Source organism: Rhipicephalus microplus, chromosome 3, assembly GCF_043290135.1.
Source record: "Rhipicephalus microplus isolate Deutch F79 chromosome 3, USDA_Rmic, whole genome shotgun sequence".
In the NCBI taxonomy this organism is placed as follows: Eukaryota; Metazoa; Arthropoda; class Arachnida; order Ixodida; family Ixodidae; genus Rhipicephalus; species Rhipicephalus microplus.
Window position 1 is genome coordinate 154,105,462 of NC_134702.1, and position 16,167 is coordinate 154,121,628.

Here is a 16,167-nt window from a genome sequence, read left to right on the forward strand (position 1 = left end):
TCAATCTCCAATAAAATTTGTCTAGAATTTGATGCTTACAAAAAAAATAGTAACATAAGGACGCAGTTTGAGCACTATCTAACTAAGAAAATGTTGCCACGTTAAACTCGCTGCACGTAACCTTCTTGGTTTTAGGAATGTTTAGCGAGGTTGGACCGCAGTGCCATGAACTAGAGGTGGAGAAAGTTGGGAAGTAGACAAGAAGCGCAGGCCGGGAGAAAGTGCGCGCGTGCCGCTCCTTTAGTCCGGCCGTGCCACCTCTCGTTTAGTCCTTGGAATGTCCGCTGGATGGCGGTACTTCTATATGATAAAAAATTGTCCGCAGCTTCCCTCGGGGAACACTGAGGAGGATGCGGAGCATATAATTGGTTAACGGGGTGTTAAAGTGCGACTTACTTGGGTCGATGGCTACATTGGTTAACGTGGTTGTGAAATGGGGTGTTAAATTGCGACTTACTTGGGTCGATGGCTAAATTGGTTAACGTGGTTGTAGGAGGGGGTGTTAAATGAGTGAACACGTACACACGTATGCGAAAGGGCGGCGCTGGTCGAAGGGACGTCGATCATTGTGTTTGTGGATTCGTTGGAATTCATTTCACCGCGACCTTGGACGTCGACGCGCCGTACAAACCAACCGACGAGCGGCAACTGAGTGAGCGAGCGCCGACCTTGAGTATATATACAGCGCGACGGCGCATGCGCTGTCAGCTGTTGAATGTTCTCAAAGGAGAAGCGCGCGCGCGGCACAGATGGCGACGGCGCGACGGCGCATGCGCTGTCAGCTGTCGAATGTTCTCGAAGGAGAAGCGTGCGCGGCACAGATGGTGGGCGACGGCGCGACGGCGCATGCGCGCGCGTCAGCTGTCGAATGTTCGAGAAGCGGTGCGGACGGCGCGGACGGCGCACTACAAGGCGCGAGTATAAGATGCTTCCGCATCTAATATATGATGAAAAGGTGTGAGATAGCGGTACTTGGAGTGTTCAATAGATGGACAGACGGATGAACAGACGCACGGGCGAAGAGACCGACAGATATACAGAAGGACGGATGGAGGCGCGGATGAACTGGTATACGCTTCGCCCACTCATCATCATGCACTCCGTTGATATGCTGTGACTTTTTTGTTTGTTTGTCACTAGCGGCCCTGGAAAGTTTGCAAGGAAACAATCGATTCAACTCGTCGTCTGATACCTGTGTCACACGGGCGCGCAAAAAGTCTTTTAAGTAAGCGGTCTTTTACGAAGTTGAAAGACTTTTAACAGAGAGGTGTTTGCGGCGCAGACACGCGGCAGCAACGATCTCCTTTTTGTGTTTTCGTTCGAAGACGCTAGCGAAAGCGTGGCGCTAGCAGTTAAAAGAGAAGTAATGAAAATTAAACGATGTATCACTATGTACAAATTAAAGACTTGTTGCACTGCTCGTTTCTTCAAATAAATTTAAGAATAAGCGATGAAGAAACACCATTGTGAAAGTTTTTTGCACAAGATAAGGAAGCATTCCCATAACTAGCGACGTGCACAAGTCCGCCTGGCACCACTGTGCTTTTATTTACCGTATTTGTTTTTCGCTGCTCTCTACTGCTCTCGACACGTTATGGGCGACCATACGGGAGAAAAAGCGAGGATCGCAAGCCTCACGGCCTACCTTCTCGCTCTGGAAAGCGAGGCAGACGCTGCAAAAGCCGCCAAGGAGAGGATAAAGCAGCGCAAGACCGAGCGTCACCACGTGATTTTGCCGACGCGTTGTAGCTGCTTACGAGAGTAGAAAAGGAAATAACCATTAAAAGAGTTCATTACACCTTCTGCAGGATATGAAATTTGTTTTTACAAAGAGTTTTGGTGACAGAAAAATAAGCATTCGCTTTTTTTTTCCCACCACTCGAAAATTGCTGGCGACCACTGGTTTCGAGGCTACTCATTCAGAGCCGCAAAAGAGATCGACAAACTCCGTTTGCGAAAAAGACCGCTTCTGAAAAGGAGTTCGCTCTGTGCCGTGTGTTTGCTGTCAGGAACTCCTTTTCGGAAAAAGACCGCTTACTTAAAAGACTTTTAAGTGCCCGTGTGACAGGGGTATGAGGCAAAGATCACTTTACCGAGAATCAGGGAAGCGACAGCTGATCGCGTATCGCTGCGACCATCTGCGTATCTGAGTCACTAAAGCATATATTCATAGCGTACACGTTACGAGTGGACCACTTATGACGGTTTTACGTCCCCCTCCAATGACGATGGTCCAACCGAAACACAGGGCCACATAACCAGTGACCCACAAGCTGCGCGTGAAGTCACAGAGACGATCGTCATCTTATCGTATACAACCACCAATTGCCACCCTCAGGCTGGTCATGTTTAAATGACTTTGTTTCGTACCTTGACCTTCTACGGGACGGCTTTACGCTCTCCCATAGGACAGTACCAATTACTCTAAATAATTCACCACTTTTTCTAAACACACCCTGTCAATGAGGCTCTTATCATCTCTGTCTATAGCTTCAGATCACTTCATTTTTCTGATCGGGTCACGCAATCTATCTTGCGGTCATTAAAAGCACTTTTTCTTGGCACGTGCCATATACTCTGTAATATAGGACAGGTTATCTGCGCTGTATACTCATTACAGGGCTTTTCCTCCTCTCAATTTCCATCACATATTATAGAACATTCGTTACCCCTGTGTGATCTTTCGTTTCATACACATAGCTATACCGCTCTCTTTTAAAGGAGTGTGTATTAATTTTTTTATTATTGTAACTTTCACATCAATGTAACAAAAAACTTCGCAAACACTTGTTTGGTCCCATAGCCTAATTGGCTAGTAGAGGGACCAATTGTGTGATATATTTTTCTTTCTATCAGCGCTGTCAAGATCTTCGCCCTTTACTGACAACGTACCGCGAAGTGCGGCTACACCGGTGGCGAAATGTACCAAATTAAGTTCGCAGCGACGTACTTAACGCACACAGTGTAAGCCAGTTCAAGCTTAACAGTCGAAGCAAGAAAAGAACAGATGATGAAGCTCTCCGGAGGCCACGGATTCTCGCTCCGTGCCGGAGGCAATGGAGCGTGCTCGTACAGTCGCATAACCGAAAAAAAAAATGCACCCCAAGTTTGCGGAATCCTGGCGTGGATGACGTAACGCATACCCGCCGTTTAGAAACGTGGTCATCCTCGTGCGTGTGTGTGTATACGCCTCTCTCCAGCGGCGGCGCTGCGCTGCTTCGTCGGCTCACAACAGCCCGGGGCGGCGGGCTTCCCTCGAAGTCGTGACTTTCACATTGCCGCCGTCGCCTCCGATCGTGATCCGATGCGATAAGACCAACACAAACGTATACATACATGCACCGCGGCGTAGAAGTCTCGATCGGTGCCCCGATGCCGCGAACGGCGGAAACAAGTGAGGAAAATGGGGCGGAAAAGCCCTCGCTGGGCAACATCCTGCCTTACAATGTTGCGTGCAGTGATGCGCAAACCTGTCCGAAGACAAATTCGATCAACCACTGCAGCGACAGCGACGAAACCACATTTTGAGCGTTTCACGTGCTTAAACAACGTTTGTAATGACTATTTACCTTAACGGATTCATCTCGGTTTATGCGCTTTTTCAATTCGCGTCATTCGCATTTAAGAATACCGAGCGATTTCGGCTGCCCGATATATAACGCTTTGTTGGAATAAAGTGGTATGAGGATTCCCCGCGATATGCGATTCAGCAGGGCGCCGATTTTAGCTGCGAAAGTGTCAAAGCATTCTATTTGATAAATAATTTCCCCGTTCTTTCAATAACAGGGAGACAGGTTCTTTGAGCCAGGTTTATAGAATATATTGAGTATTGCGGCCGGCCGGGTAAATAAGAGGAAATCTGACTTGAAGCCATTAGCAGATCAATATAGGAATAGTGACGCTCTCCGTGAACACAAAATAGAAAGGTAGGAGGAAGGCGGCAAACGGGATATACTCGTTGTCCTTGCTTTTCAACTGTTCCCGAAAGTTCTCCCCAAGCATCCCGTAAGTCGTCATAAACCTGGTGTTCTGGAAGATCACCGCTGCACGTATTATGTACCGTGCAGCGCATCGCCAACCCCAGTAGCCTTTGACTTATGTAAGGCTCTTCTACGCTCTTACCTGCGGGAGGAACGGAAGTGAGCGAGCGAGGGAGACGCACCTGGATGACGCGCATGTTGAGTCCTGTCTCCTGCGCCAGCTGCTCCCTGATGTGGCGCGTCGGTTTGGGCGTGGCTGCGAAGGCCGCCTTGAGCGTCTCCAGCTGCTTAGCCTTGATGGTGGTGCGCGGTCCTCGCCTCTTGGTGCCCCCCTGGGCCTCGTCTCCCGTCGCCGGCCCGCCCTCGGGACCCGAACCCCCACCACCTCCGGGCTCCGTCTTGGGACCGTTGGCTACCGACGAGGCGTTGCCCTTGGCCCCACCGCCGCAGGCCGAAGGCGACGCCGCCCCGCCGCCGGGCGTCAGCTCACGCTCCACGCTCGAGTCCCTGTCCTGGTCGCGTAGCAAGAGGTCAGCGTCACCGCCGCCACTGTCCGACGGGTCGTCCAGGTCGAGTGTCGCGTCACCCGGGGAGCCCGAGGGACCCAGCACTGCGAGATGAAGCATTGGGAATTCAGCCTGATAGATTTCTGTCATTAATTGCTCGATACAGCGGTATACAGTCATAAGCGGACAGAGATGAATGCCTCCTGCAACCTTTTCTGGTGCCCGTGTAATACAACAGGGCTGCATTGAACGTTTCGTATACAAAGGGAAATTGTGCATACGTGTCCATCTCAAAGGAAGAAAATACGTTTTGATAGACAACGCGACGTGCGTGTTAACACTGGCGTACGCAGTGCCGTTTCGGTGTCGATATTGATGTAAATTGATCGCAGTAACCAGCAAGGTGCGTTGGTTTGTACTTCCCCAATAAAGGCACGAATCATGTGAAGGCGACAGTTGGGCTTGCACAACGCAAAGCGGAAGTCTGGAGAGACATTGAAGTTCTGCCGGTATCTGACCGTTCAGGAACGGCAGACAAGACTTAACGAATACGCCGTAGGATACGCAGAACAAAAATGTACACCTAAGGCGTTAGCTTTGAACTGCAGCAACTAACTAATGCCAAGGACACAGGCTAGCATCCAGCAGGCTGCCCTAGGAACCCAGTACCCCTTTCTCCTCTCTTAGATACTGGAGAATGGGGTAATTCGTCGAAAATAAGCAATAAGAGTGCGTATTTTTCTAAAATGGTCAAGATTTTCAGCAAAGGGGCCCTTGCCGGAAAACAATTCCTGGTACGGGTATGCAAGTTTGTAAACTGTGTATTGATCTCTGACCTTCAGCTTTCTTCCGACAAATTTATTAATGAAGAATCAGGGGCTATTACAAACGTAGCGCCCTATATAATACAGTCATGTGTTACAAACGTTGTGCTCTTTATAATACAGTAATACAAATATGTTCACAAAAGAAGCCAGTGCACGTAACCACTGTTGATTCCTGCCGCTCTGCAGCCTCAAAGACGCGTCTCAGTGTGGCTCATGATTGACGGTGGTGTAGTTAATTGCCAGAATACGTGTGCGTACTTGCGTAAGGGGGAGGTATGTGACACGGCCTGAGCGGAGGACCCCAGGCAGGAAACTGCGGCTTCAGCCCCTTTTCGGGACTCGAGGCGACGCCGCCGCAGTAGCCAACGTAACCTGCGATTGCAATGGGGGGAGGGGGCAGAGAGGAAGAGAGGGCCATGGATATTAGACGCCAGCCTCCACATTCTACATGAGGGTGTAAGGGCACGTTCAAACACGACACGGATGCACACAAGAGAGACAGACAGAGCTCGTGGTTATTCATATCAACACTCCCTGTTGTTGGCAGTCACGATGCTAAGCGTGCACCACACAAGAACCATAGTTGCAAAGTAGGCTTTTGATCCTTATATACTTTATCGCACGGAGACGTCGCAAAATGACGCGCGATAAATTTTGCAATCTCTACAAACAACGATTTGAGTGTTTCTGTTCTTTTATAGGTTTTTAATTTCAGGGTTGGGGGGAGGCCTAGAATGGCAGGCTGCAACAACAGCAATGTCGAGGCAACAAACATGCTAGCTAGAACAGCGTTGCTGTGTCTCTGCTTCTATTTAGTCCACCACGGCGAATAAATGGCTATAGAGTGCTCGGCTGTTGAGCCTGAGGTCATGGCTTCGATTCCGGCCTTCGAATCGCATGTCGGCAGAGGCAAATCGCCAGAGGGCAGTAGGCCAGTGTGCTGTGCGATGCCCGGAATTGCACTACTGCCCGTCAAAGAACACTAGATTGTATTTTTTTTTAATCTCCAGATGGCCCTCTACGACGCTATCCCTTAATCATATCGTGACTTGGGGGCTTAGAACTAACTAGATATCATCATAATTACTCATAATACTACGCTAAAATACATCGAAGAAATTCTCGTGCTTGCTATCTCCTGCTGGAAACGTTTTCTCCAATAAAACTGACGACAAAGTAGATTAAGGATTTTGTCAGTTACATGAACGATATTCAGACAGTACTTGGCCATTACACGTGAGTAGTCAACCTTTGCGTTGCATAAACTGCAAGCAGAGCGGGGGGGGGGGGCAGGAAGTTGTAATCGAGTGTCATTTTGTGCTCTGCGTGCCATGGCAAAAAAAGAACAATGTAAAAGAAAAAAATTGGCCCGAATTTACATGTCAGAAGACTGTATATGTCGTCGAAAGACGATAGTTTTGCGTCTGGAGAGAGTGGGCAAAACGTTTATTTGATGTTCTGCGCAAGAAAATCGGTGAATGGTATTCTGCAGGCGCTGCGTTAGAGTGCCTCGAGCGTGTGGCGGAGGCGAACGAGCGCATCTACGCACGTTAGACACAAGTGCCATCTGGCAGTTATCTTCGAAAATGAAGGCGTGCAGCCCGCGGAGAAAGATGCTCGCCAGTCTCGGAGGTGATAAGGTGTAGAACGCAAAGCGACGGGCAGGTGCCACCACCGTGTCGTCGTAGTTTGCGTTGGAAACACCTTTTTGAGCATCGCGTTGCACTGTCAGCGCAGCGCGATTAAACACTACATTCCTTAGAGTTACTTGTGTATGCCTCTTCTAGTATAAAGGCAGACATAGAAAACATCAAAGCGTTGTTGTGTCACCTCAGATATGAGCAACAATTGCTTTTTAATTGACAATCGCACAACTATGAACGCTAAATCTTGAGCACTTTTGGTGGGCGCTGCGAATCGGGTTGGCCGTTTGATGCCATTTGAGGTATCGTTAGGGCGGACAGACAGACAGACAGACAGACAGACAGACAGACAGACAGACAGACAGACAGACAGACAGACAGACCAAAATTTTCCCGTCGAAGGTCCCCAAGAAAGACTATCGTCTTTAAAAAATACGACAGCAAAGAGAAATTCGCATAGAAGGATGGGCCGTTGGTGGGTCTCGGGCTTGGTATGCCCCTGACTAGGGCACCGACTGCTAGCGTTGCATATGCGGCAATTTTCCGTAACTTACCTCTCTGCTGTTACAGGTGCAGCTCCGTTTACGCGAAAAGCCTACTGTTCACTCGCGATTCCCCCCCCCCCCCCTGCCTGTTTAATGCGAAGCGTTCTATGTATACACGTGACGTAGGCTGGTACTTCGGGAGGCGATCTAAGCAAACATGCACACCGACCAATTCATATATATGTCTAAAATTGCTCGAAGAAGTGGTTAGTGGCAGCGCATAAAAAATTTCATATAGATGACTAACATCCAGTTGAAATACGGAACAGAAAATTAGCTATTCACAGAAAATAAAAAGGTTTCTTATACATTTGCAACACTAATCTAGCTGTATACTGGACACAGCCCCGGATAACTAAGTGCGTCTGCGCTAGCTTCAGAAATGGGTGCGTGTGGCGTGCACGTGCGTGTGTACACAGCGCCAATAGCACACGCGAGGCCAGCGCCGCCGGGCGCAGATTCCTGAACGCAGATAACATTGTGCTCGCCGAGAGGTCGCATTAATGGGGGCTGTTGTGATCGGCCCCCATGTCTGGGCGCCGCTTGGACGCGTGGAATGGTTCCGGCTTCGCAGCGCGTCCTGAGACGTCCAGAATCGGCAACAACACAGCAGTAGTACTGCGAATTCCTTAGAGTCGTCGGCTCGTCTTGCCAAAAGCCCTTTGGGCACGCACGACCGACGGATTACCGAGGGGGGGCTGTTCGCTGTCTGGGCTGCCTAGAAGGAGTGGTCATTGCTTGGGTCGTCAACATTCAGCGGACAATGAGCCGAGCGCTTTGTATCCATCTTCGGGGACATTCCTCACGTTCCATGGCGCCTTTCCCGAGCGATGTCTCCTCGAAGAGTCATCTCGGCGCGTACGACTCCCCGTTCTCGCACTGTGCCAGTGGTGTCGTGTATTGTGTGTGTTACACCCTCGCCGGGCAGCGAACTGGGCGGGCCTCTCCTCCCTTCCTGGGTTGGAAAGGAGGCGGTGTGACTTTCTCCCTTCGGGGGGGCATAAAAACGCGAGCGCAAGACGCTCGGAGAGAGAGCTTCCTTCCATCATCTAGTATGATGCTTACTCCATGTAACACGCTACCTTCAACATCATGTAAAATAGTGTAAATAAATCGTTCAAGTTATCAGCTCCGGCTCCTCGGCCCGTCTTCGCCCTGACCCTTGGATGGCTCCGGGCCCGACAAATTCCCCCAGTCACGACAGTGGATGGCAGCGGTGGGATGATCTGCGCAGGAATTCGACTCCGGCTTGGTGAGTGCACGACCTTTTCTCCTTGAGAGTTGCCAGGCTTAAATTAGTTCTTCCTGGTAACAAGAGTGTTGGAAGCCTGTTCACGGGAACCTTGCTTCAACGCTTTCCCTTGAGAAACTTGTCGGCAGAAAAGTAGCGGCCATGGCTTGGAGAAAGTTGCACAGATCGGACCTAGACGTGATATGCGGGGAATTCGGGATTGATTGCGGGAAACATCTTAAAAAGGCGGAAGTCATCAGGGCTATGGAGGCAAGCAGAGATGACGAGGAGATCGTGGAGTTGTGGGAGGATATAAAAAAAAAAAGGGAAGATCAGGAGCGCGAGCGCGAGCGCCAAAGGGAAGAGCGCCATAAAGAAGAGCAGGAACGCGTGCGCGAGCGCGAGCGCAAGCACGAACTGGAGAAAAAGCGCCTAGACTTAGAAATAGCTCGGGCAACTACCTCAGGAGGCGCAACACTCAATGCTCCAGTAAGTAAGGCACCAAAAATAAAAGACCTCCTGAATCCTTTTAAGATGGGAGAGGATATCGGGTTATTTTTGGTCAATTTTGAGAGAAGTTGCGAAGGCAAGTTTGAGCGTGAGTTATGGGCACAAATGCTCTTGACCGTGCTTCCATGCGAGGCAGCGGATGTACTGGCTCGTTTGCCGCGAGAGGAGGCGAATGACTACGATATTGTAAAGCGTGCGCTACTAAAGAGGTATCGGCTGTCTGCTGAAGCTTTCCGACGACGTTTCAGAAATAGTAGCAAACGTAGCAGTGAATCATTTGCCGATTTTGCATACAGTCTGAGGTGCAATCTCACTGAGTGGCTTAAGGGCGAGGGAGCTTTTGGAGACCATGACAAGGTAGTCGAGTTGATTTGCACGGAGCAATTCCTGAACGTTCTAAGTGACGAAGCACGCTTATGGGTATTAGATCAGCCCGGGGAAAAGAATTTGGAGCGTACCGCAGAACTGGCTGAAGAGTACACCATGAGGCGTGAGGAAATAAGAGAGCGCAACAAACCCACAAAGAAACCGTACCGTGAGAATTTTAAGCAGTCTGAGCGCAACAGTTATGCCCCTATTGCACCAGGAGGGACGAATGAAAAAGACACGCACGGGGAATCGACCATGAGTGGACGCGCTGGCAAAGAGAAAGAACAGGATAAGAATCGCGACAGAGCATTTGAGGCAAAGAAACCCATTGTGTGCTATCGATGTAATGAACCGGGGCACTTAGCAGTGGGTTGCCGTAAGGAAAAACTCGTTTTCTCCCTTTTTAACCATACTGATGAGAACATGAGGTTACTTGAACCGTACTTAAGAGAGATGACTGTCAATGGGCAAAATTGCCGGGTTCTACGCGATTCCGCGGCCACTATGGATGTAATACACCCATCTTACGTGCCCGCGGATGGGTTCACCGGAGACTGCGCGTGGATCAGACAGGTAGCGCAGGAAGACAGTGTGTGTCTGCCAGTGGCCAAAGTCCTCATCAAGGGTCCCTTCGGAGAACTGGAAACAGAGGCTGCCGTGTCACAAAGTTTGCCGAAGCAGTACGGTTACCTTTTTTCTAACCACTCGGAGGACCTGTTAAGAAAGAAAGGTCTGAGCTTTGGAGAACACACTGTACATGCTCTAACGCGGTCTAAGGCAAAGGAGATCGCAAAGGAGCTCGGCAGTTCCCAAAATAGAGAGGCACAGGGCCCCGACGAAACAAGGGCAGACGCGAATCAGGAGAACGTCCCGAGCGATGGCGAAAGCAGCTTTAAGAGTTCCAGTGAGGCCAGCGAGGAAGTTAACCTTCTTTCCGTGCCACCTTGCATGGGCGGGTTCTTGGAGCTATCGAAAGTAAGCCCGGAGGTTATCGCTGCGGAACAGGCCGAGGATAAAACGCTGCAAAAGTTGAGCGATATGGTGGAGGAGGGGTTGGCGCGGAAGAACGTCTTTTTGCACCGCCGCGCCGGAATTTTGTACCGTCAGTACAAAGACTCGAAGGGGGTGCACTATGATCAACTAGTGGTTCCACAGAAATATCGAGCCAAAGTACTGGAGCTGTGTCACGGTGGCGGGTGGTCGGGCCATCTTGGCAAAAAGAAAACGAAGACTCGTCTACTTAGGGAGTTTTATTGGCCCAATTGTTTCAAGGATACCGAGAGGTATGTGCAATCCTGCGATGTGTGCCAAAGAATAGGCAAAGCACACGACCAGCAGAAAGCGCCCTTAAAGTTGGTGCCACTCATTAGTGAACCTTTCCGCCGCCTTGTCGTGGACGTTGTGGGCCCCCTGCCTGTGACAAAGTCAGGGTACCGCTACATCTTAACCTTGATATGTCCTGCCACAAAATTCCCGGAGGCGGTTCCCTTGAAGGAGCAGTCATCTGTAGAAATAGTGGATGCTTTGCTTTCAGTGTTTTCGAGAGTAGGCTTCCCGTCAGAGTTACAGAGCGACCAGGGCAGTGTGTTTACTAGCGCACTAACTACCACATTCTTGGAGAGGTGTGGCATTAGGATAATACACAGTTCCGTCAGACACCCTCAGAGCAATTCAGTAGAAGCATGGCACTCGGTTCTCAAAAGGGTCTTACGGGCATTGTGCTACGAGAATCGGAAAGATTGGGAAGCATGCTTGCCAGCCACCATGTTTGCCCTGAGGTCTGTGCCGCACGAGGCCACCGGCTTTAGTCCCGCTGAGCTAGTATATGGGAGATCTCTAAGGACCCCACTTCGCATGCTGCGAGAATCTTGGGAAGGGAGAGGTGAGGATCCCACTGTGATCGAGTATGTGTTGGGCTTACTCGGGCGACTTCAGACCTGCAGAGAACTCGTTGAGGCGAACATGACAATAGCGCAGCTTAAAGCAAAACGTCTGTACGATAAGAACGCACGTCAACGTTCGTTTTCAGAAGGAGATCAGGTGATGCTTTTAGCATCATCTAAAGCGAACAAGCTCGCGGTTCAGTGGGAGGGCCCTGCGAAGGTTATGCAGAAGTTGTCGGACACCAATTATGTGGTCAAACTACCGGGAAGGCGGAAAGAGGTAAAGATTTACCATTCAAACTTGATGAAACCTTACCACCAGCGGTCAGCAGTAGTTCAACTCGCGCTTAACGTTCCGGAAGAATTAGAGACAGATTTTCCTTTTCCCGGGCAGGCTTCTAATTCTCAGTCCCTCGACATCTTGCTAGACACGGTCACCAGTAACTCGAATTTGAATGCAGAACAGAAAAGAGAACTGGAGAACCTACTGCGCGAGTTTGAGGGAGCTTTCGTCGACAGGCCAGGAAGAACCGATTTAGTTGAGCACGACATTGAACTAACTTCTAGGGAACCCATTCTTTCACGGCCTTATCGCGTGTCACCCAGGCAAAGGGAAATTCTCGCACGCGAGATTCAAAGAATGTTGGAAATTGGTGTCATCGTCCCGTCGGAGAGTGAGTACACCTCCCCTCTAATACTGGTGGAAGCACCCGGGAAGGAACCGAGACCCTGCATCGATTATCGGAAACTGAATGCTGTCACGCGAGACCAGCTGTACCCTATTCCCAACGTAGAGGAGAGAGTGGAAACTGTCAGCAGGGCTCAGTACGTCTCCACGCTAGACCTCACACGCGGCTACTGGCAGGTGCCTATGACCGAACGAGCCAGTAAATACGCAGCGTTTATCTCCCCCTTGGGCACTTTCCGACCCCTGGTCATGAGTTTTGGGCTCAAAAACGCGCCCTTTTGCTTTTCACGGCTCATGGATCGTGTGCTGGCGGGAGCAGAGAACTACGCTGTTCCTTATCTAGATGATATTGCAGTGTTTTCGGACAGCTGGGAAAAACACCTGAGCCACTTGCGGGACGTCTTGACGCGCTTAAGGAACGCGGGCCTCACTGTTAAAGCAGAAAAGTGTCAATTGGGACAGGCGGAAGTAGAGTATCTAGGGCACATTGTTGGGCGAGGATGCCGGCGGCCCCACGAGGTAAAACTTGCCGCCATCGAGAACTATCCCCGACCTGTCACTAAAACTGATATCAGGGCCTTTCTAGGCCTCACTGGATATTACCAACACTATATCCCCAACTATTCACAGATCGCCAGTCCTCTGACCGACAGTTTAAGGAAGGGAGAGCCCGTTAAGGTCCAGTGGGACGAGTTAAGGGAAAGTTCGTTCCAGGCTTTGAAAGCAGCACTGACGTCTCAACCGATTTTACGAGCTCCGGATTATAACCGACCTTTTGTACTTCAGTGCGACGCTAGTGAAAGGGGTCTTGGGGCTGTTCTGAGTCAGCGAGATGAAAGTAGAGAGGAGCACCCCGTGCTTTTCATTAGTCGTAAGCTTTCAACACGTGAGGAGGCTTATAGCACCTCAGAGAAAGAGTGTGCATGCTTAGTATGGGCTATTCACAAGCTTCGGTGCTACTTGGCCGGCTCGCCCTTTCTTGTCGAGACAGATCACTGTCCCTTGTCATGGCTTCGGAATATGTCGCCTAAAAATGGCCGCCTACTGAGATGGAGTTTGGCACTGCAAGAACATAATTTTGAGATCCGCTACAAAAAGGGGCGGGATAATGGAAATGCCGATGCTCTCAGCCGAGGCTTCCTGTGATAAGGAGCAAGCGCATTCCGATTGAGTTACGACAGCCAGTGTTTTTATTTTGTTATGTCATTCCGTGTATCTTTTCGTTTTTCGTTTTGGATTTTTTTTTTTTAACCTTTACTGCATGGTGAACCTGTTACTTAGTCTGCCTGCCAAGGCCAGACGTTGAGAAAGGGATATAATTTGTTAGTTGAGTTTCCCGACCTTCTCACTTCTCACTCGCCATTTGCCTCAAAGCTATGCGACTTGCGGCTTGAGTGCAATTTATTTAAGGTAAATTCTTCAAAACTTTAGGAGCGTTGCCATATTGCTTTGTTTAGGGACGTTCCGAGCAACGTTCTAGTGTGGCTGCTTTTATGCCGACAACGGGCTAAGAGTTCAGTAGCCTGGCATATCTCGGGAGGGGTGGTGTACCGCCTTGTCGCTGCTTGGGTACTGTGCGGATTTGATCACTAATGTCAGTCCCAGCCTTCGACCTGCGGGGGCCCCTTCGACGGAGAAGCACTACTTACGGACCTGCTGACCCCACTTGAGCGAGAGAGAAAACCTGAGCCGCAGCCGTTCCAGAGCTGCTGCGCTGCCAGGCCTCTTCAAGGTGCAGCGTTGGGCTGCCCATCTACGAGTCCTTTTCCCGGCGGCGGACGAGCTGTTGTGATCGGCCCCCATGTCTGGGCGCCGCTTGGACGCGTGGAATGGTTCCGGCTTCGCAGCGCGTCCTGAGACGTCCAGAATCGGCAACAACACAGCAGTAGTACTGCGAATTCCTTAGAGTCGTCGGCTCGTCTTGCCAAAAGCCCTTTGGGCACGCACGACCGACGGATTACCGAGGGGGGGCTGTTCGCTGTCTGGGCTGCCTAGAAGGAGTGGTCATTGCTTGGGTCGTCAACATTCAGCGGACAATGAGCCGAGCGCTTTGTATCCATCTTCGGGGACATTCCTCACGTTCCATGGCGCCTTTCCCGAGCGATGTCTCCTCGAAGAGTCATCTCGGCGCGTACGACTCCCCGTTCTCGCACTGTGCCAGTGGTGTCGTGTATTGTGTGTGTTACACCCTCGCCGGGCAGCGAACTGGGCGGGCCTCTCCTCCCTTCCTGGGTTGGAAAGGAGGCGGTGTGACTTTCTCCCTTCGGGGGGGCATAAAAACGCGAGCGCAAGACGCTCGGAGAGAGAGCTTCCTTCCATCATCTAGTATGATGCTTACTCCATGTAACACGTTACCTTCAACATCATGTAAAATAGTGTAAATAAATCGTTCAAGTTATCAGCTCCGGCTCCTCGGCCCGTCTTCGCCCTGACCCTTGGATGGCTCCGGGCCCGACAAATTCCCCCAGTCACGACAGGGCATTCATCACGGCACCAGCACTTTCTACTGCGCATGCACACACACACCTTCAATGTTATATAGGCTACACAAGCTTGCAGCCTGCCAACCCGCGAGGCATGGCAACGTGCGCAGCCGACTCTCGCACGTGGCCTGCATTCAGCAGTGCGGCCCACGCTACTGCCACCGAAGACCGCGACCAATGGACTCTCCATGGTGCCCGCATTCAGGCCCATGTCCAAGGACATCACTGCATGCGTGCAATAACCGTAGGGTCAGTCGTGGTCAATAAACTAGAGGCGCTTAACAGTCGGCTGTCCGAGTGCACTGGCTGGCTGCTCACGACCTTAACAAAGTTCCAGGTCTGTCTGTCTGCCTGTATGTATGTATGTATGTATGTATGTATGTATGTATGTATGTATGTATGTCTCGGAAGAGATTGGTAGAACTGTAGTTGTTACACAAAAGAGAAAATAGAGGCTTATGTGAAGATTTGTATAAGATCGGAGCGAGGTGGCCTGCTCGACCGCGACAGATGCAACGAAATTTTATTATCACGAAGAAACAGGGAAGCTGCAGTCGTCAGCGATTCTGCTTGACTGTTGGTCGCGTGATCGAATCCCGTCCACGACTTTCTTATTTTCGGTGGAAGCGAAAATGCCTTATCCCCGTGTGCCCAGATTAGGTGCAGGTTAAGGAACCCCCCTCGGTAGCAGAAATTTCCGGAGACCTCCACTACGGCGTCTCTCACAATCATATTGTTGATTTCGCACGTTAAACGCCAACAATTCTTACGACTAGCTCAACGGGAGTGGTATGGTTATCATCACAATCGTCGCGATCGTAGCCGTGCCGTATACGAATAGATACGTCTGAAAGGACAAAGGGAACGCCTGTTCATCCCGAGCACTCCCTTGCACAAGGCGCCCGTGGGCAATGTAGTTTCAATTACATCTGATTAACTTTTGGAGATAAGTAAATCTCGCTGTAAGCTCAATATGTCCTATAGTTACTTTTATGAGGGCTTCACAATACTGCTCGCAGAGACAGTCACTCTGCAATGCATAGACGAACTGAACAACCAGACTCCTATACGGAAAAATGAATCCTGCGCGACCGGCAGGACTGTGAAGGCGCTCCTGAGCTTCTTGCGTTTAACCGGCCTGTCCAAACGACTGTGATCGGAACTCCCTGGATGTGTGCGCATGTGAATTTTTTTTTCTAATTTATTTTATATCTCTCTATCTCTATCCTCTTTCCGACCCTTTTTCCTATCCCTGTACAGGGTAGCAAACAAGTTCAAGGTTAACCTCCCTGTCTCTTCCTCTTATTTATCTCTCTCTCTTTATCAGGGCTCGTGCGCTACGCAACGATACAAAGTGGGCGACTCTGTGTGTGTGTGTGTGTGTGTGTGTGTGTGTGTGTGTGTGTGTGTGTGTGTGTGTGTGTGTGTGTGTGTGTGTGTGTGTGTGTGTGTGTGTGTGTGTGTGTGTCCGCGCGACAGAGAGTGGGAACAGCCAAACAACA

At 50.4% G+C, this 16,167-nt stretch overlaps 1 protein-coding gene across 1 annotated transcript in view; it reads right to left on the reverse strand.

The window, feature by feature from the left end:
- LOC142803972 (LIM/homeobox protein Lhx1-like) overlaps nucleotides 1-16,167 on the reverse strand; it is a 194,709-nt gene that overhangs the window by 57,053 nt on the left and 121,489 nt on the right. Inside the window, exons 3-4 of the mRNA XM_075890367.1 lie at nucleotides 5,572-5,685; nucleotides 4,163-4,590 (exon numbers count right to left, since the gene is read on the reverse strand). Coding sequence (XP_075746482.1) covers nucleotides 4,163-4,590; nucleotides 5,572-5,685 — 542 coding nt within the window. The remainder of the gene's footprint in view (nucleotides 1-4,162; nucleotides 4,591-5,571; nucleotides 5,686-16,167) is intronic.